General features: G+C 36.1%; 1 protein-coding gene across 1 annotated transcript in view; it reads left to right on the top strand.

Moving 5' to 3' along the window:
- PRKG2 (protein kinase cGMP-dependent 2) overlaps positions 1 to 19,893 on the top strand; it is an 88,996-nt gene extending 69,103 nt beyond the window's left edge. Inside the window, exons 15-19 of the mRNA XM_037155503.2 lie at positions 3,682 to 3,845; positions 7,903 to 8,025; positions 14,060 to 14,122; positions 17,443 to 17,509; positions 19,411 to 19,893. Of these exons, the coding sequence (XP_037011398.2) occupies positions 3,682 to 3,845; positions 7,903 to 8,025; positions 14,060 to 14,122; positions 17,443 to 17,509; positions 19,411 to 19,506 (513 nt within the window). The 3' untranslated portion in view covers positions 19,507 to 19,893. The remainder of the gene's footprint in view (positions 1 to 3,681; positions 3,846 to 7,902; positions 8,026 to 14,059; positions 14,123 to 17,442; positions 17,510 to 19,410) is intronic.
- The last annotated feature ends 328 nt before the right edge of the window (positions 19,894 to 20,221 follow it).

The following is a 20,221-nucleotide window of genomic DNA, read 5'->3' as shown; positions in this document are numbered from 1 at the left end:
TCAAGGAAGGAGCTGGTCATACAACTAGACCATACTGCCGTAAGGGATGGCGTTGTGGAATATGAACAGTGTTAAAGAACCTCATGGGAGAAAGGAACTAGTTCTGTAAACCTTGCTCAAGAAGGTGGTGGAATAGCCCTGGCCAGGTGGCTCAGTTGGTTGAGCATCATCCCCTCCACCAAAAGGTTGCAGTTTTGATCCCTGGTCAGGGCACATGCCTACGTTGTGGGTTTGATCCCCAGTCAAGGCATGTATAAGAGGTGACCAATCAATGTTCTCTCTCACATTGTTATTTCCCTTTCTGTTTCTTTTCCTTCCTTCCCCTCTCTCTAAAAAAAATCAATAAGCATGTTGTCAAGTGAGGATTTAGGGGAAAAAAGAGGTGGTTATATATATATATATATATACACACATATATATATACATACATATATATATATATATAAATGATTTTTTCATAATGAGACTCTAATGATTTTTGTCAGTTTGTTCACGTGTATGCAGAGTTCCTCTTCATCTTTCCCACTTCCAACTAAACACTCCAAGTATTTCGGGTGAGTCACCATGCCCCCTGAGAAACGTGAGAGGCTCACCCATCCCGTACCCTAGCCTCCCTCGCTCCCACTTCCATCCAGGGGAAGCCATCTACTGTTGCCTGTTGGCAGACAAGATGAACAGATTCCCTTTTAGCCTTGTCTAGACTTGGGCAAAGTAAGTGTCCTAAAAATGTCAAGTAAATATTTTTTTGGAATGGTATGCCTCTCTGAATCATCTGGCTTAATTAGACTGGTCATTTTGATTCCATTTTTTATGTGACCAAAAAAACCAATATCTGACGAATTTACTGACCCAGAGAGAAACTTCTCGGAAAAAGCTAATACACACTGGACCCCAGCTCCTGTAAGCCACAGTACTAATTTTTCTATTACAGAATGATGCCCTCACCACTGCAGATTTAGAAACATGTTAAAACTTTCTAGTTTATTAAAATCTTTGGAGACTTAATGGGGATTTAATGGAGGAAAAAAAAAACCCTATGTGTAGCTTCTCCAGAGGTTCTTGAAAGCTCAGTTTACCGGTAAAACTTTAAAAAGGGATGTGTATTTTCTTGTCTTCTAGAATATCTCTTTAAAAAACATTAGTCAGGCCTTGCATAACCCTTCCCTTCATCCTCTGATGGCCTCTTAGAAAAAAAATCTAAAATTCTTTCTGTGGTTTAGCAGATCACTACCTATGGCCCAGCCACACTGCCTTCTTGTCTGTGTTGAAATGATCCTGCATGTTCTCAAAGGCCAGGCCCTATGTGAGCTCTTCCTCTGACAGAATCACTCTTGCTCAGATGTTTCCTGAGCTCTCTTAGCTCACTCAGACTTCTGCTCGAATCTCTTCAATTGCTACCTCCTCAGAGAAGTTTTTCCTGCTCACCCTATTTAAAGTACAATTCAGATCGCTTTCTGTAGCTAATTCTGCTGTATGTTTTTTCATACTATGTCACTGTCTGACATTAGTATGTATGGCAGATTTTTTATGCTTGTTCTCTTCCTCTCAAATATAAACTCGAAGAGAACTGGGGTTTGGTCTCTATCCTGGTGCTTGCTACCTAGTGGTGTTCAATAAATGTTTGCTGAATAAAGGAAAGAGCATATATTTCTGTTGCCTACAAAGGATAGGGTTAAAAAAAAAACAGGCTTTGTGGTGCTAGCCTTGGTGGTACAACACAGAGGTTCAGAACTGGCCATCAGATCTGGGCGTATTAGGCAAATGATTGGGTAGATCTGAGCATCAGTCTTCTCTGACCAAGTAGATCAGACCAAGGTTGATAAGATCAAAGGTAATAAAGAAGTGGTAATGTTTCATGAATCTTAAAATCTTCATATAATTATTGCCACCTCTTTAGACCACCACCTATTTTTTCCCTTTAATCCTCACCTGAGGGCATGCCTATTGATTTTTTTAGAGATGAGGAAGGAACAGAGAGAAAGAAAGAAACATCAGTTGTCTCTTGTACATGCAAATATTTCAAATAGAAGAGCAGCTATTCAAATTAAAATTTACAACTTTTAGAACTAGAAGAACTCTCCTAAACTTCTAACAAATTTACAATCATTCTTAAAAGGAAAAAATGCAATGAAAAAATGAGTTGAAAAGCTCTTATAAGACAACAAAATATATTTCCACATACACATGCATTAAAAATGTAATTGCAAGCATTGCTTTCTTGTCTCTTAAATTTTAGTCTTTGTAAAATTAGCTAGGACTTTCATAATGCTTCTTTCGCTGAGGAATAGGTAGATATGCCAATCTCAACTGGTTACAGATTTTAATTTCATAATATCCCCAGCCATGTATTATAATCCTTGTGAGTCATTCTATGTCTGTAAAAGAAAGCAATAAAATCCCACTTCAAATTAGGCTGTTTCAATTCCCTTTTTCTAAGAAGGAAATCCTTGCTGTTGTGTGATAAATGTTGAAGAGCATTAGTAAAAACTTAAATGTCTAAAAGGTTTACTTAAGGTAAAAGTGAATATTTTTAGCATTTGAATGAATAAATGAGGGCTGAATTTTAGTTCACTGACTCATACTTTCCTAGGAAAGGTCCTGTTTTGGTATGCTAATCTTACTTATTTAGAGGTTTAGCCAAGATCATTGACATACTATTGAGATAGTGTGGGAAATGATGCTATTAAAATGTGCATGGTGAAGTCCAGGTATAATTTGTGTGTCTGTTTACTTCAGGGAGGTAGAGGGCGTTTTATTAATAATATCAGTATGCATTGAAGATAAAAAGTATGTGCTAAATAACCCCCATGGAAGGAAATTAACTGTTCGTTCTGTGGGGCAGGGTGTCAGTCAGTCATATAAACTGCCTCAATTCAGTGCGTGGGTCTTCTGTTGTTCCAGCCAATTCTTCCTGTCTCTATTCTGTGCACAGAGTTCATGGATAGTCTCAGAAAAGTGGAGTGGCCTATTCTGAAAAGACAGAGGAAGGCAGCAAAGACTGCCGAGCCCTGGCTGTTGAGGCTTAGTGGATTGAGCCCCGACTTCAGAACCAAAGGGTCACCAGGTTGATTCCCAGTCAGGGCACATGCCTGAGTTGCTGGCCAGGTCCCCGGTAGGGGGCACTTGAGAGGCAACCACACATTGGTGTTTTTCTCCCTCTTTCTTCCTCCCTTCCCTTCTTTAAAAATAAGTAAATAAAATCTTTAAAAACGAGAGACTTTCAAGAATGTTAAATGCCTCTTCTTTTCAACCGTAGTCCCTTTCCCAAACTCTCAATTATGTTATTATTTTTTCTTCTGTGATGGAGCTTTTAAGTCCATTATTTCACCCTTCTCTTCTCTTCCCTTCCCTTCCCAGTGAGTACCACCACTGATTTGAAAATTATGTTTGTCCTGCTGGCCCTGAGCTGCTTCATGTGTTTTTCTGGTCTTCCCTTGCCAAAGCATTCCTCTAGGGGCTGTGGGCATAGAGATTCGTTCACAGAAATTTCTCCAGTGTAATTAGATTTACACTGGGCCCTATAAAAGAATGAACAAGAGGGTCTGTGTGTGTGTGTGTGTATGTGTGGTGTGAAGGAAGGGTGAAAGTGTAGAAAGAAGACTGGAGAAGTTAGGGGGACTCTTAAAAAGGAGCATGAGTTTTATTGTGTCTGAAAATTTCTTTGACATTGCTTTTTTCCAGGTTGACTTTGGATTTGCTAAGAAATTAGGATCTGGACAGAAAACGTGGACGTTCTGTGGGACCCCGGAGTATGTAGCTCCAGAAGTCATTCTCAACAAAGGCCATGACTTCAGCGTGGATTTTTGGTCCCTGGGAATCCTAGTTTATGAGCTCCTAACGGGCAAGTAAGTCCTTCAAGTTGTGTTCAGCCTCTTCTTCAGAGAAGTGTAAAAATAAGTACAGAATAATAGAAATATATATATAAAATTTAAAGTTTAATGTTTTAGAAATGTGATGCCTTTTCTTCTTTACATTATTTTACATATGGTATTCTTGCTACTTTATAACGTAGAAAAAAGACTCAGGAGGATAAAACAAAGGAGTAAAAATGCTATGGCTTACCTAAAATGGCAAGGTCTATTATTACAGATAACATATTAAGAATGTGTACAGGTTTTGATAATCCAGCATAATAATGAGGAAAGGAATTGAAACGATAGGTTATATTATTATTTCCTTATATATATATATAGTAATTGAGAAAATCATGTTTCAGTTAAATTCATTGATTGATTAAACTAAATTTAGCTGTGTTCTTTTATCTTCTGTAGAAATCATTAATCAGAAATGCTAAGAGAAAACAACATTGCTGGAATTAAACTCTATTTCTCTTGTCAACTGCTTTCTCGAGGTGCTAATTAATAGAGAGCTGACTCAGCAGGGGGTTTAGCAGTCAGAATTGAATTGTCATTCCTAAAGAAATTAAAGGGCTACGTTAATGATCCGAGATTCCAAATGTTCAACATGGGTGCACATACACATGTATATGCATGCACACACCCCCAAATACATATGTAGGCTATTTGTAAAGCATCTTACAGTTTACAGAGCACGTATAAGTGTATTATCTGGGTTAGTTTTCACAAACTTGTGTGGAAATTAGAAGAGGAATCTTTATTATTTTTCATAATTTAAATATTTATTATTATTCTGTGATTTAAATTTCATAGGTTAAAGTACCAGGGCAGTGAGCTACCTGCTTAAGATTGGGATTTGATCCCAGATCCGCTAGCCCTGATTGTGCTGCATGTTCCCTGCATATTGCCAGGCAGTACCACACATGGGCACGGCCACTGGATTCTGATCCCAGAATCCACTGGTTCTCTTCCCAGTTTTGTGCCTCTACTTTTCATTAACTGATTTGATCATCCTCATAAAGCTTTGTAACCAAGTGTTCTCAGTCTTAATTTCAGGAAGTATTTGCATAATGGAATGGCATAAGAAAAAACTGAAATGAATCCATTGATGGGAATTCAAGTCTCAACCCATATTTTACAGACTCTTCTCGAACTTTTTACACTACAAATTTCAGTGTTAGGTTACCTGTGACTACATTCTACATCCTTGTCAACATGCATTGAGCAAACAGATGTGAAGGATTATTTTATATCATCTGTAATTAATCTCAAACATTCATTGCTTAAGATTTTGAAGGAAAGAAGAGAAAAACATCCAGATTGTCATTCAGAGAGAAAGTTGCTTAAGGTCTTGTGACACAAGGAATTCTACTTCATGAATTTGTTTTCTCATCCTTGAAAAATTTGTTAGCTGTGTTTCTAAGAAATATATGACAATTCCTGTAGGTAACTGGAGAATGAATGTTTCTGTTTTCACCAGCTGGGATAAATTGTTAAAGGTGCAGGGAAATAAAATGAGGGAATAAGGAAAAGCAAAAAATTAAAAAAAAATCTTGGAGTTACTAAGGTGGCTTGAGGTGTCATGAAAAAAGTTGAAAAATTGTTTTTGTAAAGGTTTTCAGGGTAGGGCATAAGAAAAGTTATTTTTATTTTTTAAATATATTTTATCGATTATGCTGTTACAGTTGTCCCAATTTTTTTCATCTTTGCTCCCTTCCACCCCTCACTCCCTCAAGCAATCCCCCCATCAGTGTTCTGGTCCATGGATCATACCTCTAAGTTTTTTGACTCCTCCAGTTCCTATACTGTTCTTAACATCCCCCTGTCTATTCTGTACCTACCAATTTGTACTTCATAATTCCTGCACTTTTTCCCTCATTCTCCACCTTCCCTTTCCCAGCTGATAACCCTCCAAATGATCTCTATATCTGTGATTCTGTTTCTGTCTGCTTGTTGGCTTATTTGGTTTTTTAGATTTAGTTGTTTATAGTTGTGAATTTATGGCCATTTTAATGCTCATAGTTTTGATATTCTTTTTCTTAAATAAGTCCCTTTAACATTTTATATAATAATGGCTTGGTGATGATGAACTCCTTTAGTTTTTCCTTGTCTTGGAAGCACCTTATCTGTCCTTCCATTCTAAATGACAGCTTTGCTAGATAGAGTGATGTGGGTTGTAGGTCCTTGCTTTTTATCACTTTGAATACTTCTTGCCAGTCACTTCTAGCCTACAAAATTTCTTTGGAGAAGTCAGCTGACAGTCTTAGGGAAACTCCTTTGTAGGTAAATACCTGCTTTTCTCTTGCTGCTTTTAAGATTCTCTCTTTGTCTTCAACTTTTGGTATTTTAATTATGATGTGTCTTGGTGTGGTCCTCTTTTGGTTTCTCTTGTTTGGGACTCTGTGCTTCCTGGAATTGTATGTCTATTTCCTTCATTTTTTTTAAATGCCCTGAATTCTAGAGTCAGGAAGTAAATGAAAATGAGAAAATAATTAAAAAATAAAACCAAACCAAAACATAACATATATGTAAATATATAAAAGAGTTTAAAAAATTATAGCAATATTTTTTGTTTTCTACCTCTTTTTGTTCACAATCAAAACATAGGTTAAAAGTTGGTGCACTGACCTTATTACGAGTTTATTACCAAAGATAGGGATTCTCAATATCAAACAGGTCTCAAGCATGACTAAGAAACAGAGAATAGTTAATGAAAATTATCTTTATTTTTCAAATGTTAGAGGACATAAGAAAATAGATATTAAAGCGTTTTTAAAAGCAAAGTATATTCATTGAAATATTATTTAAATTCAACTCCCAGTGCTTACTTACTCATCTTAGCAATACTTTTCTTAAAATACTCTCTTCACAGGACTTCTCTTTCCCCATTCATTTTTCCCACACTGCTGGCTCCATCTCAGTCTTGACTGCTAAGTCCTTCTCATCCTGACCTCTCACTATTGGGCCACTTCAGTTCCTGATCTCTGTTCCGTCTGCTCACTCCCTGGGTGATATCACTAAGTTCCATGGTCATAAATACTGTCTGATGACTTCTCAGAGTCATACCTCCGGAGCCTTAACTTCTTCCACAAATGTGAGACTCATAAATTCAACTGCCTGCTTAGCATTTCTAGTTCATGTTCTAAACATAACTCTTGATTCCTTATAACCTGCCCTGAGCCTCTAAACCCCCTCCCCACCCCAGTCTTCTCTTAGTCAATGTTAGCTCCATTCTGTAGGTCAAAACACTTGATCATCATTCTTAAATATTTTCTTCCTACCATACGCCACATTCACCTCATCAGTGAATCCTGTTTGTTTAACTGCCTAAATAAATCCAGAATCCAGCCACATCTCACCGCCTTCACCACTACTGTCCTAATCCGGGCTACCAGCCCTTCCTTCCTCCATGGCTGACGCCATCACAGTTTCTGCTTACTCCGGCTGCTGGAAATCAGATTCTTTGACTCAAAACATACCCCCAGGTCCTTACCATAGCCCACTAGATCTGTAAAATATAGTGACCATTTCTTACATCCATTTCTCCTGCTTGCTCACTCCACTAGCAACAATGTCATCCTCACTGCTCCAGGTTTTCCTAACTCATGGCCTTTATACTTGCTCTCTTAGAATCCTCTGACCACACATGGTCATTTGCTCCTTGTCTTCATTCTTCTGTTCCACTGTCAACTTGAGAGAGGCTTCTTGTTTCTATTCCATTTTGGTTTGAATTAAAAAAATTGATCTAAAAAATTACACCTCTCTCTGTCATTTTTTGTTCCTCCCTTTATTTTTCTTTTTTAGCATTTATCACCATCTGACAAATCACTTGTATGCGTAAATATTATGTGTGTAATTTGTTAAGTGATGTGAAATTAATGAAATGATTTTTCTGCCATGTCTCCAGATTTGTCATAAAACAACTAATGAGGGAGGGAGGGACGGAGGGAGGAAGGAAGGAAGGTAGCGAGGAAGAAAAGCACAAACTTGGTTGTAAATGTGTCTCAGACCCTGGTTCCAGTGTTCTGTTTTGTTTTTCCTCTAGTCCACCCTTTTCTGGGATTGACCAAATGATGACCTACAATTTGATTCTCAAAGGAATTGAAAAAATGGATTTTCCCAGAAAAATAACAAGACGACCCGAGGATTTGATTAGGAGACTTTGCAGGTGAGAATGATAGAAATCTCTTGTTCCTGGGGAAAGTGGGAAGGCTTGTTATTTCTGTTCTCACACATTTTAAATTAGATGTATGTTTAATTATTTTTCTTTTACTTTTATCTGTAGCTAAATTTATTTAAAGTAAAATCATTTTCTGTTTTGCAGTCTATGCCATGAGGTTGAGTTTACCGTATGTTTTAGAATCACAGTACCTACTTATAATATAAAAGAGATTTGAAATTTTCAGATTACTTCAGGAATCATCTTTGTCTGTTATAAAGCAAAATGGGACCACAAACCTTAGCTTAATAAGGGATAATTAATTTACAATCTTTACAAGAAAATCAGTGGTGATGATAAAGTGTTACTATATGCTTTCTTTCAAGCTTCATTTTTTAAAAAACATACTCCTTTGGATTTATTTTATTTTATTATTTATTAATTTTTAAAGATATTTTATTTATTTATTTTTAGAGAGAGGGGAAGGAAGAGAGAAAGAGAGGGAGAGAAACATCAATGTGTGGTTGCCTCTGTGCTCCTCTCACTGGGGAGCCTGGCCTGCTACCCGGGCATGTGCCCTGACTGGGAATCGAACAGACAACCCTTTGCTTCACAGTCAAGTGCTCAGTCCACTGAGCCACACCAGCCAGGACTTATTTTATTATTATTTTTATTGAGGTATAATTGACATGTAATATTATATTAGTTTCACATGCACAATGCAGTGATTTGATATTTGTATACTCTGCAGAATGATTACCACAATAAGTTTAGTTACCACCCATCAACATACAAAATCACAAAAATTTTTCTTGTGATGAGAACTTTTAAGATTTACTCTCTTGGCAGCTTTAAAATATACACTACAATATTATTGACTATAGCCATGGTGCTGTAATTACATTACATCACCATGACTTATTTATTAGATAATGGGAAGTTTGGACCTCCTGGCCCCCTTCGCTCGTTTGTCCATTTCCATCCCACCTCTCCACTAGCAAGCACTGTTGTGTTCTCTGAAGCTATGAGTTCTGTTTTGTTTGTTTATGTTTTCTTTTAGAGTCCATATATGAGTGACATTCTACAGTATTTGTCTTTCTCTGTCAGATTTATTTCACTTGGCCTAATACCATCAGGGTCCATCCATGTTGTTATAAATGGCAACATTTCAAATATTTCATCTTTATGGCTGAGTAGTGTGTATGTGTATCTGTCTGTCTGTCTATCTACCTATCTCACATCTTCTTTATCCACTCATCCACTGATGGACACTTAGATGATTTTCATAGTTTGTTTATTATAAATAATATTGCAATGAACATAAAGGTGTGTATGTCTTTTTGAATTAGTGTTTTTACCTTCTTCAGATAAATACCCAGCAATTCCATTGCTGGATCATATTATAATTCTATTTTAATTTTTGAGGAATCTCCATGTTGTTTTTCATAATGATTGCGCCAATTTACATCTCTAACAACAATGTACAGGGGTTCCTTTTTTTCTACATCCTTGCCAACACTTATTTGTTGATTTTTTGATAGTAGCCATTCTAACAGGTGTGAGATGAAATTACACTGTGGTTTTGATTTGCATTTCCCTGATGATTCATTATATTGAACACTTTTTTTTCATGTACCTCGAGGTCATCTGTATGTCTTCTTTGGAAAAAAATGTCTATTTAGAATTTCTGCCCATTTTAGTTGGATTTTTGTTTGTTCCTTTTGCTATTGAGTTATATGAATTCTTTAAATGTTTTGAATATTAACTCCTTATTGGGCATATGATTTGCAAATATTTTCTCCCATTCAGTAAGATGCCATTTCATTTTGTTGACAGTTTCATTTTCTGTGCAAAATATTTTTAGTTTGATATGGGTCCATTTATTTTTGCTTTTGTTGTATTTGTTTTTGAAGTCACATCTAAAAATCATCACCAAGAGTAACGTCAAGGAGCTTACATCCTACATTTTTTTTTCTTTTAGTTTTAAGATTTCAGGTCTTAGATTTAGGTCTTTAATCCATTTTGAGTTTGTGTGTGTGTGTGTGTGTGTGTGTGTGTGTGTGTGTGTGTGTATGATGAAAATAGTGGTCTAGTTTCTTTTGCATGTGGCTATGCAGTTTTCCCAACACCATTAATTAAAGAGACTGTCTTTTCCCCTTGCCTCCTTTGTTATAAATTGTCCATATATATACATGGGTCTATTTCTGAGCTTTCTGTTCTGTTCCATTGCTCTATATGTCTGTTTTTATGCCAACTCATGTTGTTTTGTTTATAATAGCTTTGTAATATAATTTGAAATTAGGGAGCATGATGACTCTAGTTTTGTTCTTTCTCAAGATTGCTTTGGTTATTTGGGGTTTTGTGGTTCCATACAAATTTTAGGCTTGTTTGTTCTATTTCTGTAAAAATGCCTTTGGGATTTTGACAGGGATTGCATTGAGTCCGTAGATGGTTATGTGTGATATAAACATTTTTTTTGTGTGTGTGTGTTTTCATCCAAGTAATTTATATTTTTAAAATTTTTATTTAGTTATTTTTCAAGTACATTTTTTTGTCTATTTCTCCCATCCCCGCCCCCCCTGCCCTGTCTCCCCACCTCCCTCCCATTCCCCCCCTCCCCCCCAGTCCTCATCCCTGTGTCTTTCATACTTGTTCCTCAAAATTCCTCCCCATTTTTCCCCTTAAATCCCCTCTGGTTGCTGCCCACTTGTTCTCTATTTCAGTGTCTTTGTTTTTATTCTGTTTGCTTGTTTGTTTTATTCTTTAGCTTCCTGTCAAAGGTGAGATCATATGGTATTTGTCCTTCAATGCCTGGCCTATTAACAATATTTATTTTTCTAATTCATGAGCACAGAGTATCTGTTCATTTGTGTCTTCTTTGATTTATGTTATCAATGTCTCAGAGTTTTCAGTGCACAGGTCTTTCATCTTATTTACTAAACTTATCCCTAAGGTTTATCCCTAAAGAACATCCCTATTCTTTTTCATGAAATTGTAAATGGGGTTTTCTTAATTTCTCTTTCTAATAGTTTGTTATTAGTATGTAGAAACATAAAAAATTAGTCTCTATTTTATATATTTTATTCTGATCTTTATTATACTGATTTTTTACCCTTTAACTTTACTGAATTTGTTTATTCTAACAAGTTTTTTGGGGGACTTATTAGAGTTTTCTATATATAAAATTATGTCCATGAATAGTGACAGTTTTACTTCTCCTGTTCCAATGTTGAGGTCTTTTTTTCCTTCCTTAATTACTATGGCTAGGACTTCTAGTACTTTGTCAAATAAAAGTAGCAAGAGTGGACATCCTTGTCTTGTTCCTGATCTCAGAGGAAAAACTTAAAGCTTTTCACCATTGAGTATGATGTTAGCTGTAGGCTTGTCACATATGGTCTTTATTATGTTGAGGTACATCTCCTTACTTCATTCTTTTGAGGGTTTTTATACTAAATGGATATTGAATTCTATCCAATGCTTTTTCTGCATCTGTTGAGATTATCCTATGATTTTTATCCTTCATTCTGTTAATGTGGTATTTCACATTGATTGACTTGCAGATGTTAAACTATATTTGCATCACTGGAATAAATCCTACCTGATCATGGTGCATGCTTTGTTTGCTAATACTTTGTTGAGGATTTTTACATCTATGTTCATCAGGGATATCGGCATATAACTTTTATGTATGTATGTATGTCCTTGTCTGGTTTTGGTGTCAGGGTAATGCTGGGTTCATAAAATGAGTTTGGAAGTATTCCCTTCTCTTCAATTTATTGAAAGAGTTTGAGAACTGTAGGTATTACCTCCTCATTTGAAACAATTGGTAGAATTCACCTTTGAAGCCATCTGGCCTGGGGCTTTTGTTTGTTGAGAGGTTTTGATTACTGATTTGATCCTCTTACTAATGATCAGTTTATTCAGATTTTCTTTGTTTTTTCATGATTCAGTCTTGGAATATTGTATGTTTCTGGGAATTTGTCTGTTTCTTCTAGGTATGCAATTTGTTGATGTATAATTGTTCATAGAAGTCTCTTAAGATCCTTTTCATTTCTGTGGTATCAATTATAGCTTCTCTTTCCATTTCTGATTTTAATTATTTGAGCTTTTTTCTTTTTATTTTCTTGAGTCTAGCTAAAGATTTGTCAACTTCATCTTGTTATAGAACCAGAACTTAGTTTTGTTGATCTTTTCTGTTGTCTTTTTAGTCCCTGTTTCATTGGATTTTTTTTGCTCTTTATTGTTTCCTTCTTCCTACTAACTTTTGGCTTTGTTCTTCTTTTGATAGTTCCTTTGGGTGTGAAGTTAGATTATTTATTTGGGATTTTTTTTTTGTTTCTTGAGGCAGGCCTGTATCACTATGGTTTTCTCTCTTAGAACTGATTTTTCTGCATCCTCTAGATTTTGCTAAGTTGTGTTTATATTTTCATTTGTCTTGAGATATTTTTTATTTTTACTTGAATTTCCTTATTGACCCATTGGTTATTCAGTAGTATGTTGTTTAGTCTCTCCATAGTTAGGATTTTTCCAGTTTTCTTCTTGTACTTGTTTTCTAGTTTCATACCATTGTGGTCAGAAAAGATGCTTGATATGATTTCAGTCTTCTCTAAATTTATTGAGACTTGTTTTTTGCCCTAACATATGATCCGTCCTGTAGAATAGTCCATGTGCATTTGAAAAGAATGTGTGTTCTGCTGTTCATGGATGGGGTTTTCTGTAAATATCTATTAAGCCCATCTGGTCTAACGTGTCCCCTGTGTGGACCACACATGCCTGCTGTTTTTAGCAAGCAGTGGAAGAGCGTGGGGCTGGGGTTCACCTGCTGGCTTTTTTCTGGCTGCAGAAGAGCTCTGGGGTGGGCGTGCTCTCTGGCACTGTCAAGGTAGAGGGAGAGTGCAAAGATGGCACCTGCCAGTACCTCCATCCAGGAGAGAGTCTCAACAGGCCCCTGCCTCTCCAGCAGACACTTTAAGATTAGCAATTGCATTTCCTTTATGTATATATAGCCTATGCACTTCTCAAACTGCTGCTTTTGTACTGGTCCCTGGGGTAAATGAGTCTGTGTGCCAGCCCTTAACAGAAATATCTCAGTTCCCTACAGCCCTTTAAGCCTTCTAAATGTGAGTCTTATTTATTTTCAGAGCTAAACATTTTTGGGGTTCATATCTCCATTGAGGTTCCCAAGGGTTGGGCTGACTGATGTTGGGTATGAACCCCTTGCTCCTCAGGAAAAGATTTGGATTTGTGAGATCCCTCCTGATTGTTGGTTGCCATACTAGGAGTAGAGTTTTGGGTGAGACTGTGTCTCTGTGTCTCCTACCTGTCCTTCTACCACATGTTGTGAGAAAGCTGTTCAGCTACTTTTCAGGTCTTTTTCAGAGAGAATTGTCCCATATGTAGTTGTAGATTTGATGTGTTCATGCGAAGAAATGAGTTCAGGTTCTTCCTACACTGCCATCTTGGAGCATGCCCTGGCCTTATCACTCCAAATTTCTATTTACTATTAAAAATAGTTTACTGGAGAACAAATGAGTTATATAATTTTGTTTGAATGTTGTTGCTGTTTTTTACACATTTGAACATTTTTAAAGCATTAAAACTTTGTAAATATAGAACATGAAACCTAGCTGTGGGTTGCCACTAGAAATTTGTAGTGCTTACAGGCGAGATGTAGATGATTACCAACAGCTTTCCCTGATATTCTCAGCAGAGTTTGTGAGATAGTCCCATCTTGTTCTTTTACGTATTTATTTCTAGTGCACTTGAAGCACTAGAAGGTATAAAAGTATAGATAGAAATATAGATGTAGATAGTTACAGATATAATTATAGATATATATGTAGATATGTTCCTAACTCTAATTTGACTGTGGCTTCCCTAGAGAGGGACATGTGTTTTTTATCTCCCTCTAGTTCAGTGCCTAGTCTGTGAATATTATTGAGTAAATGAATGAATGAATGAATAAAGAAATGTTAAATTTTAATTTAAAATGTACTCAAGCATAGTTATTATAAATTGTCTTTTAAAAATATTCTCACTTTAGGCAAAATCCAACAGAAAGACTGGGAAATCTGAAGAATGGAATCAATGACATTAAGAAACACAGGTACATAGTTACTTCTTTGCCCAGAAATATATAGAAATTTATATAAAATGGTGGTGATCTTGAAGCTTCTCTCAGTAAGCCATAAGGATTTATTTACAGACTCTCAGTTTTTACCTTTTTGGTGCTTTATATTTAATTTGTACTCTACCAGATTCAGTCAGAATAATCTCAAAATGACTTCTCTAAATCTGGAAATTCATATCAAGAATGGATGAAGTTTAAAACAAGTTATAAAATAACATCTTCAAGTTATAACAACCTAATTTTTATCTACTGCTATCTTAATTATTATTTAAAGTATCAACTTGTAGTCTATAAATGAATTTTCTAATTTTCACATTTGATTTGTGATTAAAGTAGACTATAATTATTATCAATATTCAAGAGAACAGCTGAGCCAAATTAGCTACTAAATAGTATTGTATTTTGTTATTTTTAATATTATATATTAATATTAAATATAATTTTTCTTCAACCGGCATTTCAAAATCTGAAGCCTCGTGTTGTATTTTACTTTTTTGGGTAAAGTACACTGATTTTCACAAAATTTCAGTCTTTTGTCTTTATGCAGTAATTTAACATGGACCTTTTCAGTTCTGTGAATTTCTAAATTTGTCATTTAGAACCATAGATAACTTCTGTAAGATATCCTTTTTTAATTTGTTACATATATGGAAGTTGAAGCTTTCAAGATTGTTTTTTGAAATCAATGGCTATTTAAATCTTGCAATCCCCAAGACTTTTTTATTTTGCTTATGATTTGCACATATAATATACCACCTATTGCTAGTACAAAAAACGCATGTGGGAATTTCATTATTGAGAACCTTTGAGCACACTGACGTGTTCACTTTCAGAAAGGAAAACACCTCTCAGTATTGCATTCCTCTCTGGATTGGTTTTACTGAACAATTAAGGGCACATCAATACAGTGTGAAAATAAAGGGACAGATGCTGCTGGATAGAAGCACTGCTCATTTTCTGAACATTGACAGTGCAGCTGCCAACCCTGCTCTATCTATTCATGAACTTTCTTGAAATAAAGCCATGTATTCAACATTGTCAATTCAGAGAGGGCTCTGCCTTAAGGGTATATTAGGGAAGGAGAGAGGAAGGGAGAGAGAGAGACAGGCACATCTGTGGGTTATATTATAAACATGAAAATGTTTAGAGTATTTTATTGTTCTTTGTCATCTTTAGGATTGCCTTTAGTGTAAAGTTCATTACTCGTCTTAGGTTCCATTTTATCTTTCTTCCTACAAGCTGTTATCACAATATCTTATCTCATTATAACACAGCACGTAAACACACTGTTCATGTGGAACAAACAAGTGTCCTGTCGATTAAAGTTATGCTTTTAATATATTTTCCTCGCTTATTTCATTATAGAAGCATCTTCATCTTATTCTTTGGGGTAATTGGGAAATAGAGTGATATCATTGTTAATTGGCTCCAGTTTTATTTTGTACTTCTTATTTACCTGAGGCTCATTTAAATGTAACTGTCAAATTGTGATTGGGCGCACATGCAAATTGATGGCAGAGAATTTTCTCACCTCAGCATGGTAATAAAGAATTTTGAATTTTCTTCCCTGTAGGGATCAATTTGCCCATGCTTTTTAACAGGCAGGATGTTTTTTGCAATATGTCTGGGTAGTCATCAGATTACAATTTGTAGGGTAGAGTTCACTACTAAGACATGCCAGATTTACACAGTGACTTGTGGTGAGCTCAGAGGCATCAAACACATTATTTTATGCTATTTTCATGGTGCTTTTAAAATAAAAAGTTGGCACAGGGAGGCCTGAAGAATAGATCTCTCTCTGCCTTCAGATAGGAGCATTCTAAAACCTTCTACAAGTCCCCAAAGTTTATAGCTATCTACCCAGTATGCTCTTGGAATTAAAAAAAAAACAAACAAACAAACTTAAACATTTGCTATCAGTTTTTTCTATTCTTCTCTAAACAACTTTTATTTTTTTCTTATCTATTCCCTTTAACTTTGTATTTAAAACAATACAGTAAAACACAGCACATAGTTATATGTTTGCCCATTCTGTGTTAAATCATCTTCCCTAAAAATAGAATTCCTCCCTTCCCTATTTGTAAGCTAACTTACAAACTAGGCACCAATTTTGTCTCCCAACACCTTTTTGAAAAAAAGAGATGATATACTTGTATGGTACAATTAAATCTTTCCTGCTAGGTAGAGGAGTAATTTGTTTCTAGTACCTTCACATTACCTTTAATATTTCTAGTCTCTAAAATTACTTTAAAGAATAGCTTCTGCAGGCCTTCCAAAAATGAAGAAGCAATTTATGTGCTGTTGCTGCTAATATTTCTTTGGTGAATATTTTTTGCACAGGAGTGCATGCTGGCACTCACATCACTTAAAATGCTGTTAGTGTCAAAAGGCCAAGTGCTAAGTGAATAGCCACTCATGTTAAGTAAATATTGCTGCAAGTCAAGTTGTAACAAGTGCTTAGCAAGAAATGTATAGGCTCTTTGACTCAGTACAGTCACAGTAATGATTTTTATTCATATTTATGGAGTTGCTTCTTGGAAGAGAGCATTGTAAAATATGTTAAAAGGAATCGTGGCAGTGTTTGGTGGCAAAGGAAAAGAATCCACAGAACTGTGAGCCTGGAAATCCCTAAAAATGGAGTGTCAGTCAATGCAAAGAAGATGATGGTGGGTCAAGGAGAGGACACCTGTGGTTTCGTAGTGAGGACTGGGGGGGTGGGGAAGCTGCACAGCCGGGTTGCTGCATGACCCCCACTCTTTGTCTAGTATATCAGCAACTCATACCAAAATGGCATTTGGAGTTAAGAATGAAACCTGAAATGGAATGTACTAGAACCAGCTCTTTCTGTTTTTTGCACTTTTTCTCTTGCTAAACTTAGACTTGGAATGGGAAATCCAGTCAAGTACTGAACCAACACCAACAGCGGGGTGGGGGGGGGACGACATTGAGAAGGGTGGAAGGACATAATTTGTGGTGTGGCCAACAGACAGGGGAGTGTGACAGCCTCCTAAAGTCTCCCTGGCCTTCAGTCTCACACCTCACCACCCTCTGTCCCATGCTGTCCCCTATTGCCAATCCCCAGATGTCAGCCTTGGAGTGGAACAGGGGGTAGAACAGGGAAATCTAGGCTGATTACTGGGCAGTGGTAAGTGCTCCATGGGTTCAGTGTGAGACCAGACAGCTAGGACACTGACCACACTGCTGTCAGGCAGCAGACAACAGAATGGAGGGACAGACAGCTGACATGTGAGTAGTTTTCAGGCAAGTAATATTTCTGTGCTTTCCTCATTTTTCAGGTGGTTAAATGGTTTTAATTGGGAAGGACTGAAAGCTCGGAACCTTCCATCACCTTTACGAAGAGAGGTATGGTATCTCCTATATTACTCTCGTAATTTTTGTATGCATTTGTTTTTGTGAACAGATTTTAAGGATGTGTGTGTTTGTGTACCAGGTTTTAGATTTTTAAAATAGTACTTTAGAATTAAGTTAAAATGCCATAACAGTTGTGATTACAGGAACTAAATGGTATTACCTTTTTAGTGTGCATTAGTTCAGCTCTCAGGAATCAATTACATATAAATCTAAGACCTCAAGTTGTCAGTGTGTTAGGCTGACAGATGGCTCTAGAAATATAGTATGAACCATATAGGTTATTTGAAATTGTCTTGTAGTCACGTTAAAAGAGGTAAGAAGAAATAGGTGAAATTAATTTGAATTACACACCAAAATATTGTCATTTCAATAGATAATCAACATAAAATATTAATGAGGTGTCATTGTTATTTTTTATACTAAGTTTTCACAGTCCCAAGTGGTTACACTCTCAGCAAGTCCGTTTGGACTAGCTGCATTTCAAGTTCTCGGTCACCCTGTGGGGCTGGTTGGACAGACGGCTTTAGAGAAAGCAGAACATTTGCAAACTAAGGGGGAAAGATGGCCCAAGAATGACCTGGGTCAACACCCTGCAAATGTCACGCTGTCCTCTGGCTAGAGGATTTCAGAGATCTGTCTCCCTTGTGTATTTTTACATTGACCTCTGAATTTTTTCATACATTTAAGTTGTTGTGGAGAATATAATTTCTAGGATGCTGGAAATATCAAAATTTTAAAGTAATCCGCTACTGTTACTTTACCCCTTTAAATATATGCAATGTAACATAACTATCACTGAGATTTGGCACCAATCAGACATTAAAAAACACAGATAGAAAATTACATCATACCTTTTTCTCTGAATTTATATTTCCACATTACCATTCCATTTTCCTTCAAAATGTCATTCTAATATAAAATATTTGTATGCTTGGCAATCTTTAGTCAATCATTCTTTAAATGCCTTTCAATTATGGTTTTATAAATTTTAAAATTCCTATGACAACAGAATTTTTTTGGCAACACGAATATTTCTTCTGGGTTCAGTTATAATTATAATTTTATAGCATGCAGTGTCAAACAACATAAATATATTATAAAATTTTGAAGTCATTATTAAATGATTTTTATGAAGATAATATTTAATGTGCTTGTGGATAAATTTTATTTATTTAAAAATGGACTCAGACTTCACATCAATTTTATTTATTTTTAAAATCATGTAGATGCAAGTGGTAAGAGTTTTGTTCACATACATAAATACTTGAGAGTGGAGGGTTTTATAATAGCAATGGCACTTTGAACGCCTCTGCGTGATCTCCGCATCCTCCCCAAAACACATATGGTCAATCATAAATAGTATTTTTAATGATCTATCATCTGATAATTCAATTAGCTACTTCTTACATTTGTTGGAAAGTAAAGATTTAGAAACCATATAATTTGCAAAAGAGTCATTTCACTCTTTCAAGAGTCAATAGTATTTTGAATTGTTCCTTCGTTTGGCATTCTGGAAAATTTATATGGTCAACTAATTATATAAAAATTCGAAGTTGGTAAAGAAAATTTTATCAAGTGCAAGGAGGATTCTGGAAAATTTTGATTTTTTAAAGTAACTGCTGTCGTATTTTTTTTTAGAAGTAAAGGGCCAGGTAGCTTCTTCTACTGCATGTAATCCAGTGACCTGACCCATTTGGTCCAAGTCTAAAGGGGCTATCTCATGAGGCTGAGAATGTGACTCAGAAATGACAGTTGGTCACCTTTTCCTTATATGTAACTTACCAGTAGTTGCAGTTCAACATCTGTGGTCAGACATGGAAAGCATCACCGGAATGTTACAGCATGCTCAGTCAGCATCATTCTTACCTTTGCTTTAATCTTTTCCCCATTAGCTCAGTGGACCCACAGATCACAGCTACTTTGACAAGTATCCTCCTGAAAAGGGAGTGCCTCCAGATGAGCTGTCAGGCTGGGATAAAGACTTCTGACAGAAAAAAAAAAAGATGAATACTGCCTGTCTACTACAGGAGATGGCGGGGAGCACCAATAATCCAGTACTGATGATTTCTCTCTCTGGAGTGTTAGGATATCTTTTGGAAGACCATTGGGAAAAGAAATCCCTGCCCACGAGCTGGGGTGGATGACAGTAGGTACAGAGGTGGTTCGGAATTATAATGTCTTATTTAGATGCTGTGAATTATTCATGTAATTCTGTTTTTGTTTTTCTCAAGTGTTGAAGGCTATTCTATCCACAGTCAGAACCATTTTTGTAGAAGGGGTGCAGTGTTCTCTGCAATAGATTTCCCTACCCCCATCATATCCCTCTCCTTTGAGTCCTAATAAGGTTTCATAGTGTCTTGCCCTTGAACAACTAAGTCACACAAATGGTGTCAAGAAAAAGGGTGAATTTTGGAAGATTTCACCTGCTCTCAACAACTCCATGTAAGCATGATGGCATCTAAAATTAGCAGTTTGAAGAAATATTGGGAGTCAAAAGAGGCTCTTGACTTTTACTGGTGTTCAACCTAGAAATGGGTTAATGTGCTTCTGAGATTAGTCTGGGGAAAGGCAAGTTTGCGTATTTTAGTCAGTGGCACTGCTCCCTAAAATATATGAGTTCATTAATCCAACAAGGTAAATGTAGTATATTGGGGAACTTAAAAATAAACAAAGCAACAAGTGCTTTTTGTTCCCCTGTGACCA

Source organism: Artibeus jamaicensis, unplaced genomic scaffold (genome assembly GCF_021234435.1).
Source record: "Artibeus jamaicensis isolate MK-2021 breed Jamaican fruit bat unplaced genomic scaffold, CSHL_Jam_final scaffold_1031, whole genome shotgun sequence".
In the NCBI taxonomy this organism is placed as follows: Eukaryota; Metazoa; Chordata; class Mammalia; order Chiroptera; family Phyllostomidae; genus Artibeus; species Artibeus jamaicensis.
This window is presented reverse-complemented; position numbering and strand designations above follow the sequence as displayed.